This window comes from Ichthyophthirius multifiliis, assembly GCF_000220395.1.
Source record: "Ichthyophthirius multifiliis unplaced genomic scaffold scaff_1120509251168, whole genome shotgun sequence".
In the NCBI taxonomy this organism is placed as follows: domain Eukaryota; phylum Ciliophora; class Oligohymenophorea; order Hymenostomatida; genus Ichthyophthirius; species Ichthyophthirius multifiliis.
In genome coordinates this window covers 1-12,499 of record NW_004086139.1, presented here as the reverse complement: position 1 = coordinate 12,499, position 12,499 = coordinate 1, and the positions used below count along the sequence as shown (strand labels likewise).

The 12,499-nt window shown below is 15.8% G+C and overlaps 1 protein-coding gene across 1 annotated transcript, besides 32 other annotated features; it reads left to right on the top strand. All coding sequences in view use genetic code 6, as the record gives it.

Annotated features, from left to right (window-relative positions):
- Nucleotides 1–117: 117 nt before the first annotated feature.
- Nucleotides 118–165: a microsatellite.
- Nucleotides 166–264: 99 nt separating this feature from the next.
- Nucleotides 265–329: a microsatellite.
- Nucleotides 280–330: a microsatellite.
- An 11-nt stretch (nucleotides 331–341) lies between these two features.
- IMG5_152640 (laminin a family protein, putative) lies at nucleotides 342–5,513 on the top strand. Its single transcript, XM_004030783.1, has 8 exons — nucleotides 342–1,223; nucleotides 1,276–1,645; nucleotides 1,704–1,776; nucleotides 3,862–4,006; nucleotides 4,178–4,370; nucleotides 4,508–4,838; nucleotides 4,898–5,247; nucleotides 5,315–5,513. Exons 1-8 carry the CDS (start codon nucleotides 412–414, stop codon nucleotides 5,495–5,497), a joined length of 2,457 nt encoding a protein of 818 aa, XP_004030831.1. The 5' UTR covers nucleotides 342–411; the 3' UTR covers nucleotides 5,498–5,513.
- Nucleotides 1,351–1,396: a microsatellite.
- Nucleotides 1,827–1,872: a microsatellite.
- Nucleotides 2,056–2,100: a microsatellite.
- Nucleotides 2,064–2,108: a microsatellite.
- Nucleotides 2,071–2,108: a microsatellite.
- Nucleotides 2,075–2,127: a microsatellite.
- Nucleotides 2,077–2,108: a microsatellite.
- Nucleotides 3,035–3,083: a microsatellite.
- Nucleotides 3,039–3,084: a microsatellite.
- Nucleotides 3,649–3,683: a microsatellite.
- Nucleotides 4,405–4,470: a microsatellite.
- Nucleotides 4,406–4,487: a microsatellite.
- Nucleotides 5,514–5,775: 262 nt separating the features above from the next.
- Nucleotides 5,776–5,842: a microsatellite.
- Nucleotides 5,843–6,289: 447 nt separating this feature from the next.
- Nucleotides 6,290–6,364: a microsatellite.
- Nucleotides 6,301–6,350: a microsatellite.
- A 1,677-nt stretch (nucleotides 6,365–8,041) lies between the features above and the next one.
- Nucleotides 8,042–8,091: a microsatellite.
- Nucleotides 8,052–8,101: a microsatellite.
- Nucleotides 8,059–8,099: a microsatellite.
- A 1,098-nt stretch (nucleotides 8,102–9,199) lies between the features above and the next one.
- Nucleotides 9,200–9,241: a microsatellite.
- Nucleotides 9,242–10,958: 1,717 nt separating this feature from the next.
- Nucleotides 10,959–11,037: a microsatellite.
- Nucleotides 10,962–11,039: a microsatellite.
- Nucleotides 10,966–11,034: a microsatellite.
- A 192-nt stretch (nucleotides 11,040–11,231) lies between the features above and the next one.
- Nucleotides 11,232–11,289: a microsatellite.
- A 14-nt stretch (nucleotides 11,290–11,303) lies between these two features.
- Nucleotides 11,304–11,341: a microsatellite.
- Nucleotides 11,342–11,439: 98 nt separating this feature from the next.
- Nucleotides 11,440–11,479: a microsatellite.
- Nucleotide 11,480: 1 nt separating this feature from the next.
- Nucleotides 11,481–11,510: a microsatellite.
- Nucleotides 11,511–12,323: 813 nt separating this feature from the next.
- Nucleotides 12,324–12,361: a microsatellite.
- A 62-nt stretch (nucleotides 12,362–12,423) lies between these two features.
- Nucleotides 12,424–12,497: a microsatellite.
- Nucleotides 12,444–12,478: a microsatellite.
- Nucleotides 12,498–12,499: the final 2 nt, after the last annotated feature.

The following is a 12,499-nucleotide window of genomic DNA, read 5'->3' as shown; positions in this document are numbered from 1 at the left end:
TAAATAAATGCAAAATAGTATCTTAAAATAAACGAGAAATAAAATAAATAAATGAATATTAACAAACTTTTAAAATATTTATATTATATAATTTTTTTAAAAAAACAATAATTTAAAATATATATATATATATATATATATATATATATATATAAATAAATATATTTTTAAAAAATTAAAAAATAACATTCATAATATATTTTTTAAAAAATAAAACTAAATAAAAAATATTAATAAATTTTAAAAAATAGAATAATATAAACATATATATAAATATACATATATATTTTATTATATATTTTTACATATATTTATTTATATATAATTTTTTTTTTTTTTTTGAACAAAATTAATAAATATAAATAATATTCTTTTATATATATATAATAATAAAAGTTATATATTATTCATATGCAATAATCACAATATCCATCAAAAGTTGCTTAATCTCGTTTAGTTCGTCCTGACGGTGAAGGTGGCCGTTAAAAAGCTCCTGTAAAATCTTTATAAGAAACTCATAAAGAAATGTTAAAAAATATTGAATCTACAAATATAGGTAAACCTACAATAGTTGAGGCTTAACGAATATTGAAAATAATAGATAATTTATATATGAATTTATAAGTTTTTAGTTATTTGGATGCTGAATTTGTTAACAAATTTTTAGATATAACCAAAAACAATAAACTTTCTAAAGAATTAGTCTAATAATTGAGCCCTAAGTGTTTAGAATTATTAAAATAATAAGCCGAAATTGAGTCTAAATTTAAGCTCTATGCACATTTATTAGACTAAGCAAGTAAAGAAGAGGAAGAAGTGGAAGAAGATAAAAAAATAGAAGCCGAAAAGTTAAGAAAAATGCTCGAAAATAACTTCAAAGACCTTATTAGGTATATAAGAGGTAATAATTAAGACTTTGAAATAATAAAAAGCCTTAAACCTAATATAAATCCAGATTTAAATGATTTAGTACACTGTATACACTGTTAAAGGGTAATTATGTTAAAGAAACTTTCCACAGCTTCAGAAGAAGAAGAATCTCATAAAATTTAATTAGAAGAACTTATTTAAAGGATTTGCTTTTAGGAATAAAAAAGAAATAATTTCGAATAAGATTTAAAGAAATTAAAAGAGGAAAGATAGAAATTTTATAAAGAAAAAAAAGATGAAATTGAAAAATTAAAAGCCGAAATTGGAGAAGTTAAAGCTGATAAATTAAAAAAGTTTTTTTTTTTTTAAAAAAAATAATTATTATATATATATATATATTTTTAGAGCAAATTAATTAAAAAATGAAACTGATTTAAGAAAAAAATAATTAGAAAAAAATCATGAAAGTGCTAAAGAAAGATTAAATAAAGAATTAGATAAATTAAAAGAAGAATTTAATAAATTATAAGTAGAACATGCTACTGAAGAAACTAAACTTAAATAAAAAAAAGTTACTTCTTAAAATGGGTTGGAGGATAATATAAAGTAATATGATGTTACTATGGAAGAACTTCATAAAATTAAAAAAGATTTAGAAGATGAACTATCTAAAATTAAAGAAGAATCAGAAAGTTTGAAAGAAGATTTAGCTAAAGTGGACGATGAAAAATCAAGAGAAAAAGAATTATATGAAGAATTTAAATTAAAAAAAGAAGTATTTTTATTAAATATATAGTTTTTTTTTTTTTCTAATAATTTTTTTATATTTTAAGTAATGGGAAATTCAAGAAAGAAGAAAGAAAGAAGCTTCAAGGTGCATTTTAAATTATTTAGTTTAAAAAAAAGGTATTATAATTCATATATATTATAATATATTTATTTTATTAAAAACTCTAAAAAAGAAAAATCGAAAAAGAAAAAGAAAAAATCTAAAAAGAAAAAATGAGAAAATTAAAAAAATATACCATATTCAATAAAAATATTCATATTATTTTTAACTAAAATTTTTTAAAAAAATATAAGGAATATATATATATACTATTTTTCAATAACATAGATTAATAGTAATAAATTAAAAAATACTATTATACTAAAAATACAAAAAAAAATAACATTAAATTAATTAAAATATTAATAATTTAACAAAAAAATAAATAAATAACAAAAATAAAAAATAAGAAAGTAAAAAAAAAAAAACTAATTATTAGAAAAAACAAAACGAAAAATGCAAAATAAATTCTGGAAAATATTATTTAAAGAAGCCGAAGAGGACTAAAAACGTTCTTTATAACCTTAAATAGATGCATTTCGTGAACATGAGAATCCTTTATATAACATGAAAATGTTATAATTTTAGATTAGGATAGCATTTATAATAAACATAATATTAAGTTGTACATTTTATAACCAATTTCCTTAAATAATATAATTTTTCGAGTGTAGTATATTTAATTCTTTATGGATATATGCCATAACATTTTTAAATTGTGTAGTTCTTTTGCCTAAATTTGTAATGATGATTATGTTAGAGAGAGTGAAGTAAACTTCCTTAAATTTGGATTATTTATGTGAGAATATGATTAGTTTTATGTATACTAAGGTCTTTTATTATAATACTAAAATTTCAAAATATATATGGATTTGTTATGCGATCGGGTTTTTCATTTATATAAAGAATAGTACTAATTTTTACTATATGGAATGTATGGATGAATAAATTTAGATAATTAATAATATTATTTATATTTTCCTTATTAGAATGATTATAGGGGTGGTAAAAATGTGGCTAGATTAAGGAGGAATTTCAGAATAAAAAATTATATAAATATTCGAAAAAAGCAAATTTTTAGTAAACGATGCTCATCTTAAAGATATTGAAGATTGCTGTTCAGTTTGCTTAGAATAGTTTAAAGTTTCGGACGAAGCTATTAAACTCTAATGTCCTAAAAAACATGTTTTTCATTATGGATGTATTAAAAAATGGCTTATTTAATAAAATAAATGTCCAAATTGTAATTAATTTGCTACTAAAAATATTTTTTGAATATTTTATTTTAAAAATATAATATAAATTATATACATATAAAAATTTTATTTATTTATAATTATATTTATTTTCTTTTTTTTTTTATTATTTTGTTTTTTTTGTTTTTAACATTTTTTATAAAACTGAGAAAAATAAAATCTTATTTTTTTTTTAAAAAAAAAAAATCTATTTATTTTAAATAAAACCATTAATAAATATAAATATTTATTAGCAAATAAATGTGTTTATATATTCTTTATATATTATTAATGAATAAATTAATATAATAATTATATATTTAACTGAAATTTTACTATTTTTATAAATAACTAGAAATATATATATTAATAAAAAAATACATATAATTATAAATTATTAAATATAATATTTTTTTTAGTATTTTATTATATTAAATAATTATTTAATTATCATAAATCATTTTATCAAAAAAATGTATATTATTCTCTTTTTTTTATTTAATTTAGTTAATCTAAATATTTAAAAAATAAAATAATATAAAATGTTATTATTAAAGTTTCTTTATATATATAAAAAATTAATAAAATTTCCATTTTAATATTTTTTAATTATTTTTAATATTTGATTCTTAATTTCTTTTATAAAATACTTTCTAATTTATTATTCTAAAAATAAAAAAATAAAATATAAAATATATTTGATAAATATAAAAAAAAGAAAGAAAGAAAGAAAGAAAGGAAGAATGAAATTAAATATTTATTCTTATATAATAATACTTTATATAATATTTTAAAAAATCGGATGTAATACAGAAAAATATTACGCAATAACTCAAAACTACTAAATAATTCGCCATCCACTGCCTGATTTTTTTAAAAAGAATCTAATTGCAGAATCAATATACTCCCAAAAATTAAATGAAACAGGATGGGACATCCTAAAAATTCACACAAATAAATAATTTTCAGACTCAGAGTAACTATTTGCTGCCGGAATTTTAGAAAGTACAGCATCTTTTGATATGATATATGATGCTTATTTTAATTATTTATATGGAATCTTAAACGGAAAGTAAATAAATGATATATAATAATAATTTATAACAAATTAAACATAATGGATTTATCAATAAATAAAATAGAATTCGAATGATACTTATTGGCAATTAGTTGATAATATAATGTAATAACTAAACGGACTATATATAGGATATAATAACAGTATTCATTATAATAATAAAAGTGATTTGTTTTTAACTTTCGATTAGTTTTATTACCTTACTAATATGGGAGATTTAGAAGATATAGTAAACGCATTTAAAAAAACAAATAAAACTTAATAAAATTGTAATGCATATGTAAAAATAACGCCAGAAGATTTAATTTGTGGACATTCTACTTTTAATAACTATTCGTTAATGTTAAGGATTTATAAAGTAAGTATATAAATAAATAAAATAAATAAAAATAATATATATTTATATTTTTATATATTTATATATTTATTTATTTATATATATATATATATATATATATTTTATTAATTATATATTAACTTTTATATTGTATATAGTATATCGAAAATAATTTTTCTAATAAAGATATTTAAAGTAATAATTAAAGCTTTTCTAGTAGACCTGGCGATTTATAAAGTAAAGACGATTTTTACACACTTAGTAGTGGTATAGTAGTGATGGAAACGAGTTTAAATAACTATAATATAAGCAATTATTAAAATTTACATTTTGATAGCTTGCCTTGTTGGTTAAGAGCTAATTTGGCGAATAGACTGGCTAAAAATGCATCTGATTGGGCTCATATTTTCTAAAAATATAGAAGTGGCACACACAATAATTAATGGTTAGTAGTAGATTATAATAAATATAGAAGTGGGTAAAAAAAAGGTAAATAAATATTTTTTAACAAAATATTAATGCTTTTTTATTTTTTTTTAAAAAAAAAGATATTATATGGATTGTTGAAGAATCTTTTGAATTATTTAAAGCTAAAGATGTATCTGATATGTTGTTTTCTGATGGATATTTTGCTAGTTATAATGTACCTTTTGATTAAGAAATATATAATAGCACTATGTATAAAGAAGGTTATGGATTTAATTATTAAAATGATCCTAGGGCTATTCTATTTAAAGAACATTCAAAAAATGTGACTAATACTTAAGGAGTTATGGAAATTATTAGACTTAACCATAATGAAACAGGTAATCCTTGTAATTCACTTGCTCCTAGATGTGATTTAATTTTAAATGGACCTTATTTATTTGGAGGGATAGATGGAAAAGTCACTAATAATGTAAAAAAAAATTTCTAATTAAAATAATTATATGATAATATATATTATTTATTTTATTTATATATAGGAATTATTAAAATAAAATTAAGTACTAATGATAAGTGGGCCAACGTAGGATGGATTTGAAGCTTTTGATTGGGGTAAATGGTAAAATTTTCCACATAAAGGAATGCCAGAGAAGTTTGATTTTGATTGGATTAAAGTTAATTTAGATAATTTTAAAGAAGAATAATTAATTTAGATTTAATGAAAATTTTATTAGATTTTAAGATTTTATTTGGGAAAAATAAAATAAAAAAATATTTATGTTTTTTTGTTTTAAAATAAAAAAAATTATATCTTTATAAATAAAAAAATGGAAAAAAATTAAAGGTTTATTTATACTTTTGAAAACGGAAAATAATTATTTGTATTATTTATTAAGAATATGAATAATCAAATTGATTTTTTCGAATTTTTGAACTAAAAAAATAAAAAATACGCTCATTTAAATGCAAAATATGTAATAAATAAATACATTAAAAATTAATATATGTATATATATATATATATATATATATATATATATATATATATATATATATATATATATATACATTAGATTATTTCAATAAAAGAACTTTTAATAGCTACAAACAAGTTATATTCTTAAACTGAAGAATTAAATATAAAAAACATAATTTATTATATAAAACCAGAAAAATATTCAGTAACACAAAGATATATATTTATTAAATATATTTTAAAAATAATTAGGATTTGGAAGTATTTAAAGTTTAAGATTATTAGTGTCCTTCTATTTTATTAATTGAAGTTGAAAATGAAGCAGAAAGTGAATAAATAGAACAAAAAGTAAACGGAACTATCGAAAATGCAAATTATATAGGTTTAAATGTAAACATAGATGATATAAAAAAACTCTATAATATAAATGAATAAGAATAAAATTTACATATAGATATAAGGGGAAGTATATATAATTTAATAGGTATAAAGAAAGTAAAATGAAAAGAAAAATTTAATTATTAATTAAATAAAATAAATATAAATAAATATATTTATATTTATATTTATATATTATATTTATATTTATATATATATATATAAACATATATATTTTCATTGTATTTAATATTTATTTTTATGTAATAATTTTAAAATACTTAAATTGTTTTATTACTTTAACATTTAAATTTTTCTTTTTTTTCCAAAGAATTATCTTAGCATTATATATTGTCTAATTATTTTTTTGAAAAAGTAATAGAATTATATGGACAAACACTTGAATTGTTATTTTAGGATTTCTTTTTTAAAATAAAATTATATGAAAAATTAGTTTAAGAATCATATTTTTTTATTTTTTCTTTCATTTCTTTATTCGTAAAATTTTTTAATTATTATTAAGCTATTTTTTGGTTTTAATGTTTTAAATTTAAATTAACAAAAAGTTTTTATTTTTTCGGATTTTATATTTAATCTTGACTTTCTTCTTTTTAAAGTTAGTTTTTTTCATTATTAAAACTTTTTATTTAATTATCTTAATTTTATTTTAAATTATTATAAAAATGACTTACTTTTATTAGTTTCTTTCCTTCTTCTTCTTCTATTTATTAAATTTAATGTTTTTTGAGAATTTTATATATTAAAGGATTATTATTTTCTCTTTTATAAAAATACGAAGTTGATTTTTCTTAAACATTTTATTTCTTTTTTCTAAAATACTGATAGAATCTAAAAATATTTATTAATTTTCAACAGAAGAGTTTACTTTTTAATATCTATGGTATTGTTAAAGTTTTTATAAATCAATAACTTTTTCTTATACTTTTTGGAAAACTTCTTTTTCTTTTTTTAAAATAGAAGTATTTTTTTCGATATTTTATTCAGAGTTTTGTTTCTTAATTAAATATTCTTTTAAATTCCTAATATCCTTTAACGGTTTTTATATCTCCATTTAATTCTAGATTATTTTTTCTTTTATTTTCTACTTTAATTACGTTTGTTCTTTTATTCTTTCATAAAAATCATAACCGAGTATATTATAAATTTATATGGGATCTAATGCATATAAAATAGCTTATTAACTTAAACAAACAGCTTCATCTTATCTTTTATTTAGTTTATTTAAAAATTCCGAATCTCCAAAAAAGCTACCTGAACTTATAATTTTAAAAGTGTGTTTTTAATATTTTTTTATTTTGTTATTTCTAAGTAATTAATTACAAGTAATTTCTTCGTTTTATTAATTTTATCTTAACTCAATTTCTCCTTCTTTTATTAAATATATATATTGAGGATTATCTTTTTCTTTATATATACATTCTTTTATTTTATAAGTAGAAATAACAATTTAATTAATAATTTAAAAAATTTTCTTTTCAGATAAATTACTGAAAAAATCAAAGCTTTTTAAAAAATTTATCTTATCTTTCAAAATTAACTTTCTATTTGTTTTCATTACTGCATCAAAGCCTTTTTTACTAAGAACAAGAAAATAAGATTCATCTTTTGATATTAAAATAGCAGTTCTAATAATTCGTATTTTATAGTTTTTATAAAAAAAATTAATTATTTTTTAAAAAAATACCTTCCATTTTATGTTAATAAAGCTATTTCTCCAAAACTTTCTCCCGGTAAAAAAGTTTTTACGAGAACGAAATTCGGGAACATTTATCTTAAATAGATCTTATCTTCATTTTCTTCTTAAATTTTTAATAATTATTTTTCTTAGAGACTAATATTACATAATTAAATAATATATTATAATAAAAAATTAAAATAAGTATAAAAAAAAATATCTATAAATATTTATATATATTTATTTATATATCTATATATATTTATTTTTATATCTTTAATTATTTTACTTTTAACTATTTGCTTTTGCTTTTAATTTTATTTGTGAAAGAAATCCTTTTACGCTTTCATCTACGGAAATCCTCCTTGTAATTTTAGAAGAAATTGCATTTATAAATCTCCTCACATTTTTTTCTTTGTTTGTCTCATTTTATTTAGCAGAGATTAAAAAATTTTGTTTCTTTTTCGGATCTGGAATTAAACAATAAGCACCTCCTTTGATATAATTTAAGTAACTATATAATGTTATTCATAAATTTATATATTTATTTTTATTTAAAAGATACCTTTTAAAACAGTAAAGAATTCACTTCCTTTTTCTCCTATTATTTCATATATAATTTATATTAATAAAAAAGTTATAATTTTTATATTAATTTTTACCATAATTAATTAAAGCTTAGTATTTAGAATATTATCTTAATTATAATTCTTATATAAACTTATTAGGTTATTCTTAATTAATAATATTAATATCTTCTTTTTCTTAAAAAAAATTTAAGTTTTTAAAAAGTTTAATTAAAAACTAAGTTTCTAATTTATTTCTATTTTTCTTTCTTAAGCAATAAATAGCAATCTTTTTTTTTTATTTTTGTAAATAGATATATATATATATATTCTTTAAAAAAAAGTACATTTTAATTTTCCTCAAATTATAAACTCACAATTTCTTAGTTTAATATATTAATAAGCATTTAGTCTTTTAAAGTTAGAATATTTTTCGTTGTATTATTTTCAAGTCTGTCAGAATTTAAAGCTCCTCTTTTTAAATATAATTTTTCAGTTTCTTAAATATAATTAAGTGTGAATTTTAGGATAATGCTATTGTTCAGTTTATTTAATTATTGGCTTATTTTATTTTCTTTTTATTCGATATCATATTAAATAGACAATTTATTAGTAGTGGATTTTTCTTCGTCGAGTTCATTAAAGTTTTATGAATTTCGTTATTCTAGGATTACAGAATTGCTAAATTATGCGAAATCTTAGATAGAAAAAACGTTGTTTGACATAATTTTTTTTTTTTAAAAAAAAAAAAATTGATTTTTTTTTTTGGGTTAAATTAAAAATACAAAATATTAATTTTTATTTTTATTAATATTTATAAAATATACATTTATATAAATAAAATATTTATTTTTATTTTATTTTATTTTTCTATAAATATATATTTATTAATATATATAAAAAGTATTCGAATTTTTATTTAAAAAAAAATAATTATTTTATTTATTTATTTATAAAAAAAAAAAATCAATTATTCTATTATTATTATAAATCATATATAATATTAGAAAAAATTAGAGTTTCTTTTATATCTTATTTATTAATCTTTCCATCTCCATTCGAATCGAGTATTTCTTTTAAAACTTGAATAGATTTATAATCAAGTTATCCATATCCTAAATTTTTCATTACGTTATTTAATTTATTTATATTTAATTCTCCATTATCTATAAACAAACTAATAGCATCGTCTAAAGGATCCCTATCTTATATTTAATTTTAATTTAAAATTTCCGTTAATTATTTTGCATCTATTTATTTTTTAGAAGGAAACATTAATGGGAGTTCTTATGTAGGAAAATTTGGATTTATAATGCTTATTCGATTTTTTACGTCTTAAAGTGTTATATTTTGAACTATTTACTCGCTATAATCTTAAGGTTTTATATTAACTTGGTTTTTTTTTTCGGGTTTTTTTGAGTTTTTTATTTAATATAATGCTTAGTTTACTTATTCATAAGAAACACTTATTTAATCATCTTTCTTTTCTATAAATTTTACACCTTTTTTTTATATGTTTATATTTTTAATTTGTTGTTAGTATATTATACCTAAGTTTTATCCATCAAAAACATCTTTTAAAAATTAAAAGCGTTTTTCTTTTTTTTATTATTAGTTTTTTTCTTATTAATTAAAAATTTTCTCATGGCTTTATAATGAATCTCTTTTATTTTTTTATCTTTTTTTTAAGCTAATAAACCTAAAATTTCATTTTAGGTCATTTTTTCCATAAATGAGTCCATTTTTATGGTTTTTTTTTTTTCTTTTAATACAATTTAATATTTAAGTTTATTATATATATAAAATAAATAAGTAAAAGAAAAATAATAATATATTTTTAATATTAATACAATTTCTTTTTTATTAATTATTAATATCTATATATTTATTTATTTGAAATTAAACTATTTTTTTAAAAAATATCAATCTTTTTCCAAATTTTAGAATTATATTTTTATTTATAAAAATCTCAAACTTATAATATATTCTGTATTCTATAAAACATATAAAATATGAAATGTATATATTTTTTTAATAAATTAATTAAATAAATAATAGAATATGAACAAATAATAAACCGAAATAGAAATGGTAAGACTTTTAAAATTAAAAAAACCACTTAATATACACAGTAATTATTACAAATTATTTTTGACCATTTGTTCTATAAATATATTATTTTCAAATTTATTTAAATGATAATTTTTTATATTAAATATTATATAGCTAAATAGCTACAATTTTCATAAAATTAAATACGAAAATAAAATAAAGAATCATTTATTATTCATAAAATAGATTCAATATATTAAATTAAATTATATAAAACTTAATGATAATAATTACCAAGACTTATAAGAGTAATTAAATAATTTATAAATAAGAAATGTACATATAATATTTAAATTATATTAAAAATTTATATATTAGTTTATATTTAATAAATACAATCATATATTATTTTTATTTTTATTTAATATATATATTTAAATATATGATAAATTTATGTATTTATGTAAATAAAGAAAAAAGAAATATCTAAAAATAATATATAGTAAATAGGATTTAATAAAATAAAAATAAAAATGAAAATAAAAATAAAAGAATAAAAATTAAATAAAATGAAAAATAAACAATTAAAAAAAAATTACAGTATTAAATAATTTAAAGAATAAAAATTATAATTTTAATTTATTTCATTATTAACTATAAATGGAAATTAATGCATTTTTATATATGATAATCTTAATTTAAAAAGTTAAATAATTAAATAAATATTAATAAGAGCTAAATTAATTATTTTAATACTTAACAATATTTCTAAATTTGTTTTAGATATGAATAATAATTAAAAACAAGAATATAATAAATAAAAAAATAATAATAATTAAATTAAAATTAAATAATGTATTATATATATTAAAATTATAATATAATTTAAATAATAATAAAAATAATAATTAATCATATAAAAAATTAATTTTTACTTTAAATACTTAAAATATAAATAAATAACAAATTAAATATAATATTAATTGATTTAATAATTTTATAAAATATATATATATATAATAAATATATATTTATATTTATTTAATTTTTATTATTTAAATTTTTATCTCTATTGTAATTAATTTCAATATTTATATATATATATTATATATATGTTTTTTTTAAATTAATAACTATTTTTTTCTTCTAAATTTTAATAAAATATTGAAATGACTATAAAAATTAAAAAATATATATATATATTAAAATTTTTAATATATAAACTTAAAAATTATCTGATTTTTATTTAAAAATAAATGAAAATTATTAGCAGCCAATTTATTTTTTTAAAAGATAAATATACATGTGTTTAATTAATTTTTTTCAAAAATTTCATTGATTCTTTAGTTTATTTTATATTTTTTTTTTCTTTCATTATTATACATTAAAAGATGATTTTCTATATATTTTATTTATTTAGTTTTAAACTATATCGTCAATAGGTTTTAATTATTCTATTCCTTCTTAAATTATTTATTTGATATATTTTTAATTTTTAGAAAAATCTTATTTTAAATCATTATTTTCATTGATATTTTCTTATCTATTAGGATAATTATTTATAAGAATACTCATAATATTGTTATATTGTCTTATGTTTTATTTTTTTATTTAATTTTTTGTTTTTTATTAAAATGATTATTATTAAAAAAAAAATATTTTATCATAAAGATGTTAATCAAAATAGATAAATTTAATAAAAGACTTTTGTAAATTATTACTGTCTTTCATTTTAATTATTTTTTAATTAATCTCTTAAATTTTATTGTTTATTAAATAGAGAATTTTAATAATGAATTAAAAAATTTTATATTAAAAAATAAATAAAAAAATTAAAAACCACTAAATGTATTTAAAATTAATTAAAATAGATTATACTAAATATAATAAAATAAAATTAATATGAATAAAGAAAATTCTATTAAAATATAATATACTATTCTAAATATTAATTATATTAAAAAATAAAACATATATTCAATTTATTTAATAAATTTATTTATATATATATATATATATATATATATATATATATTATTATTTATTTATTATTACT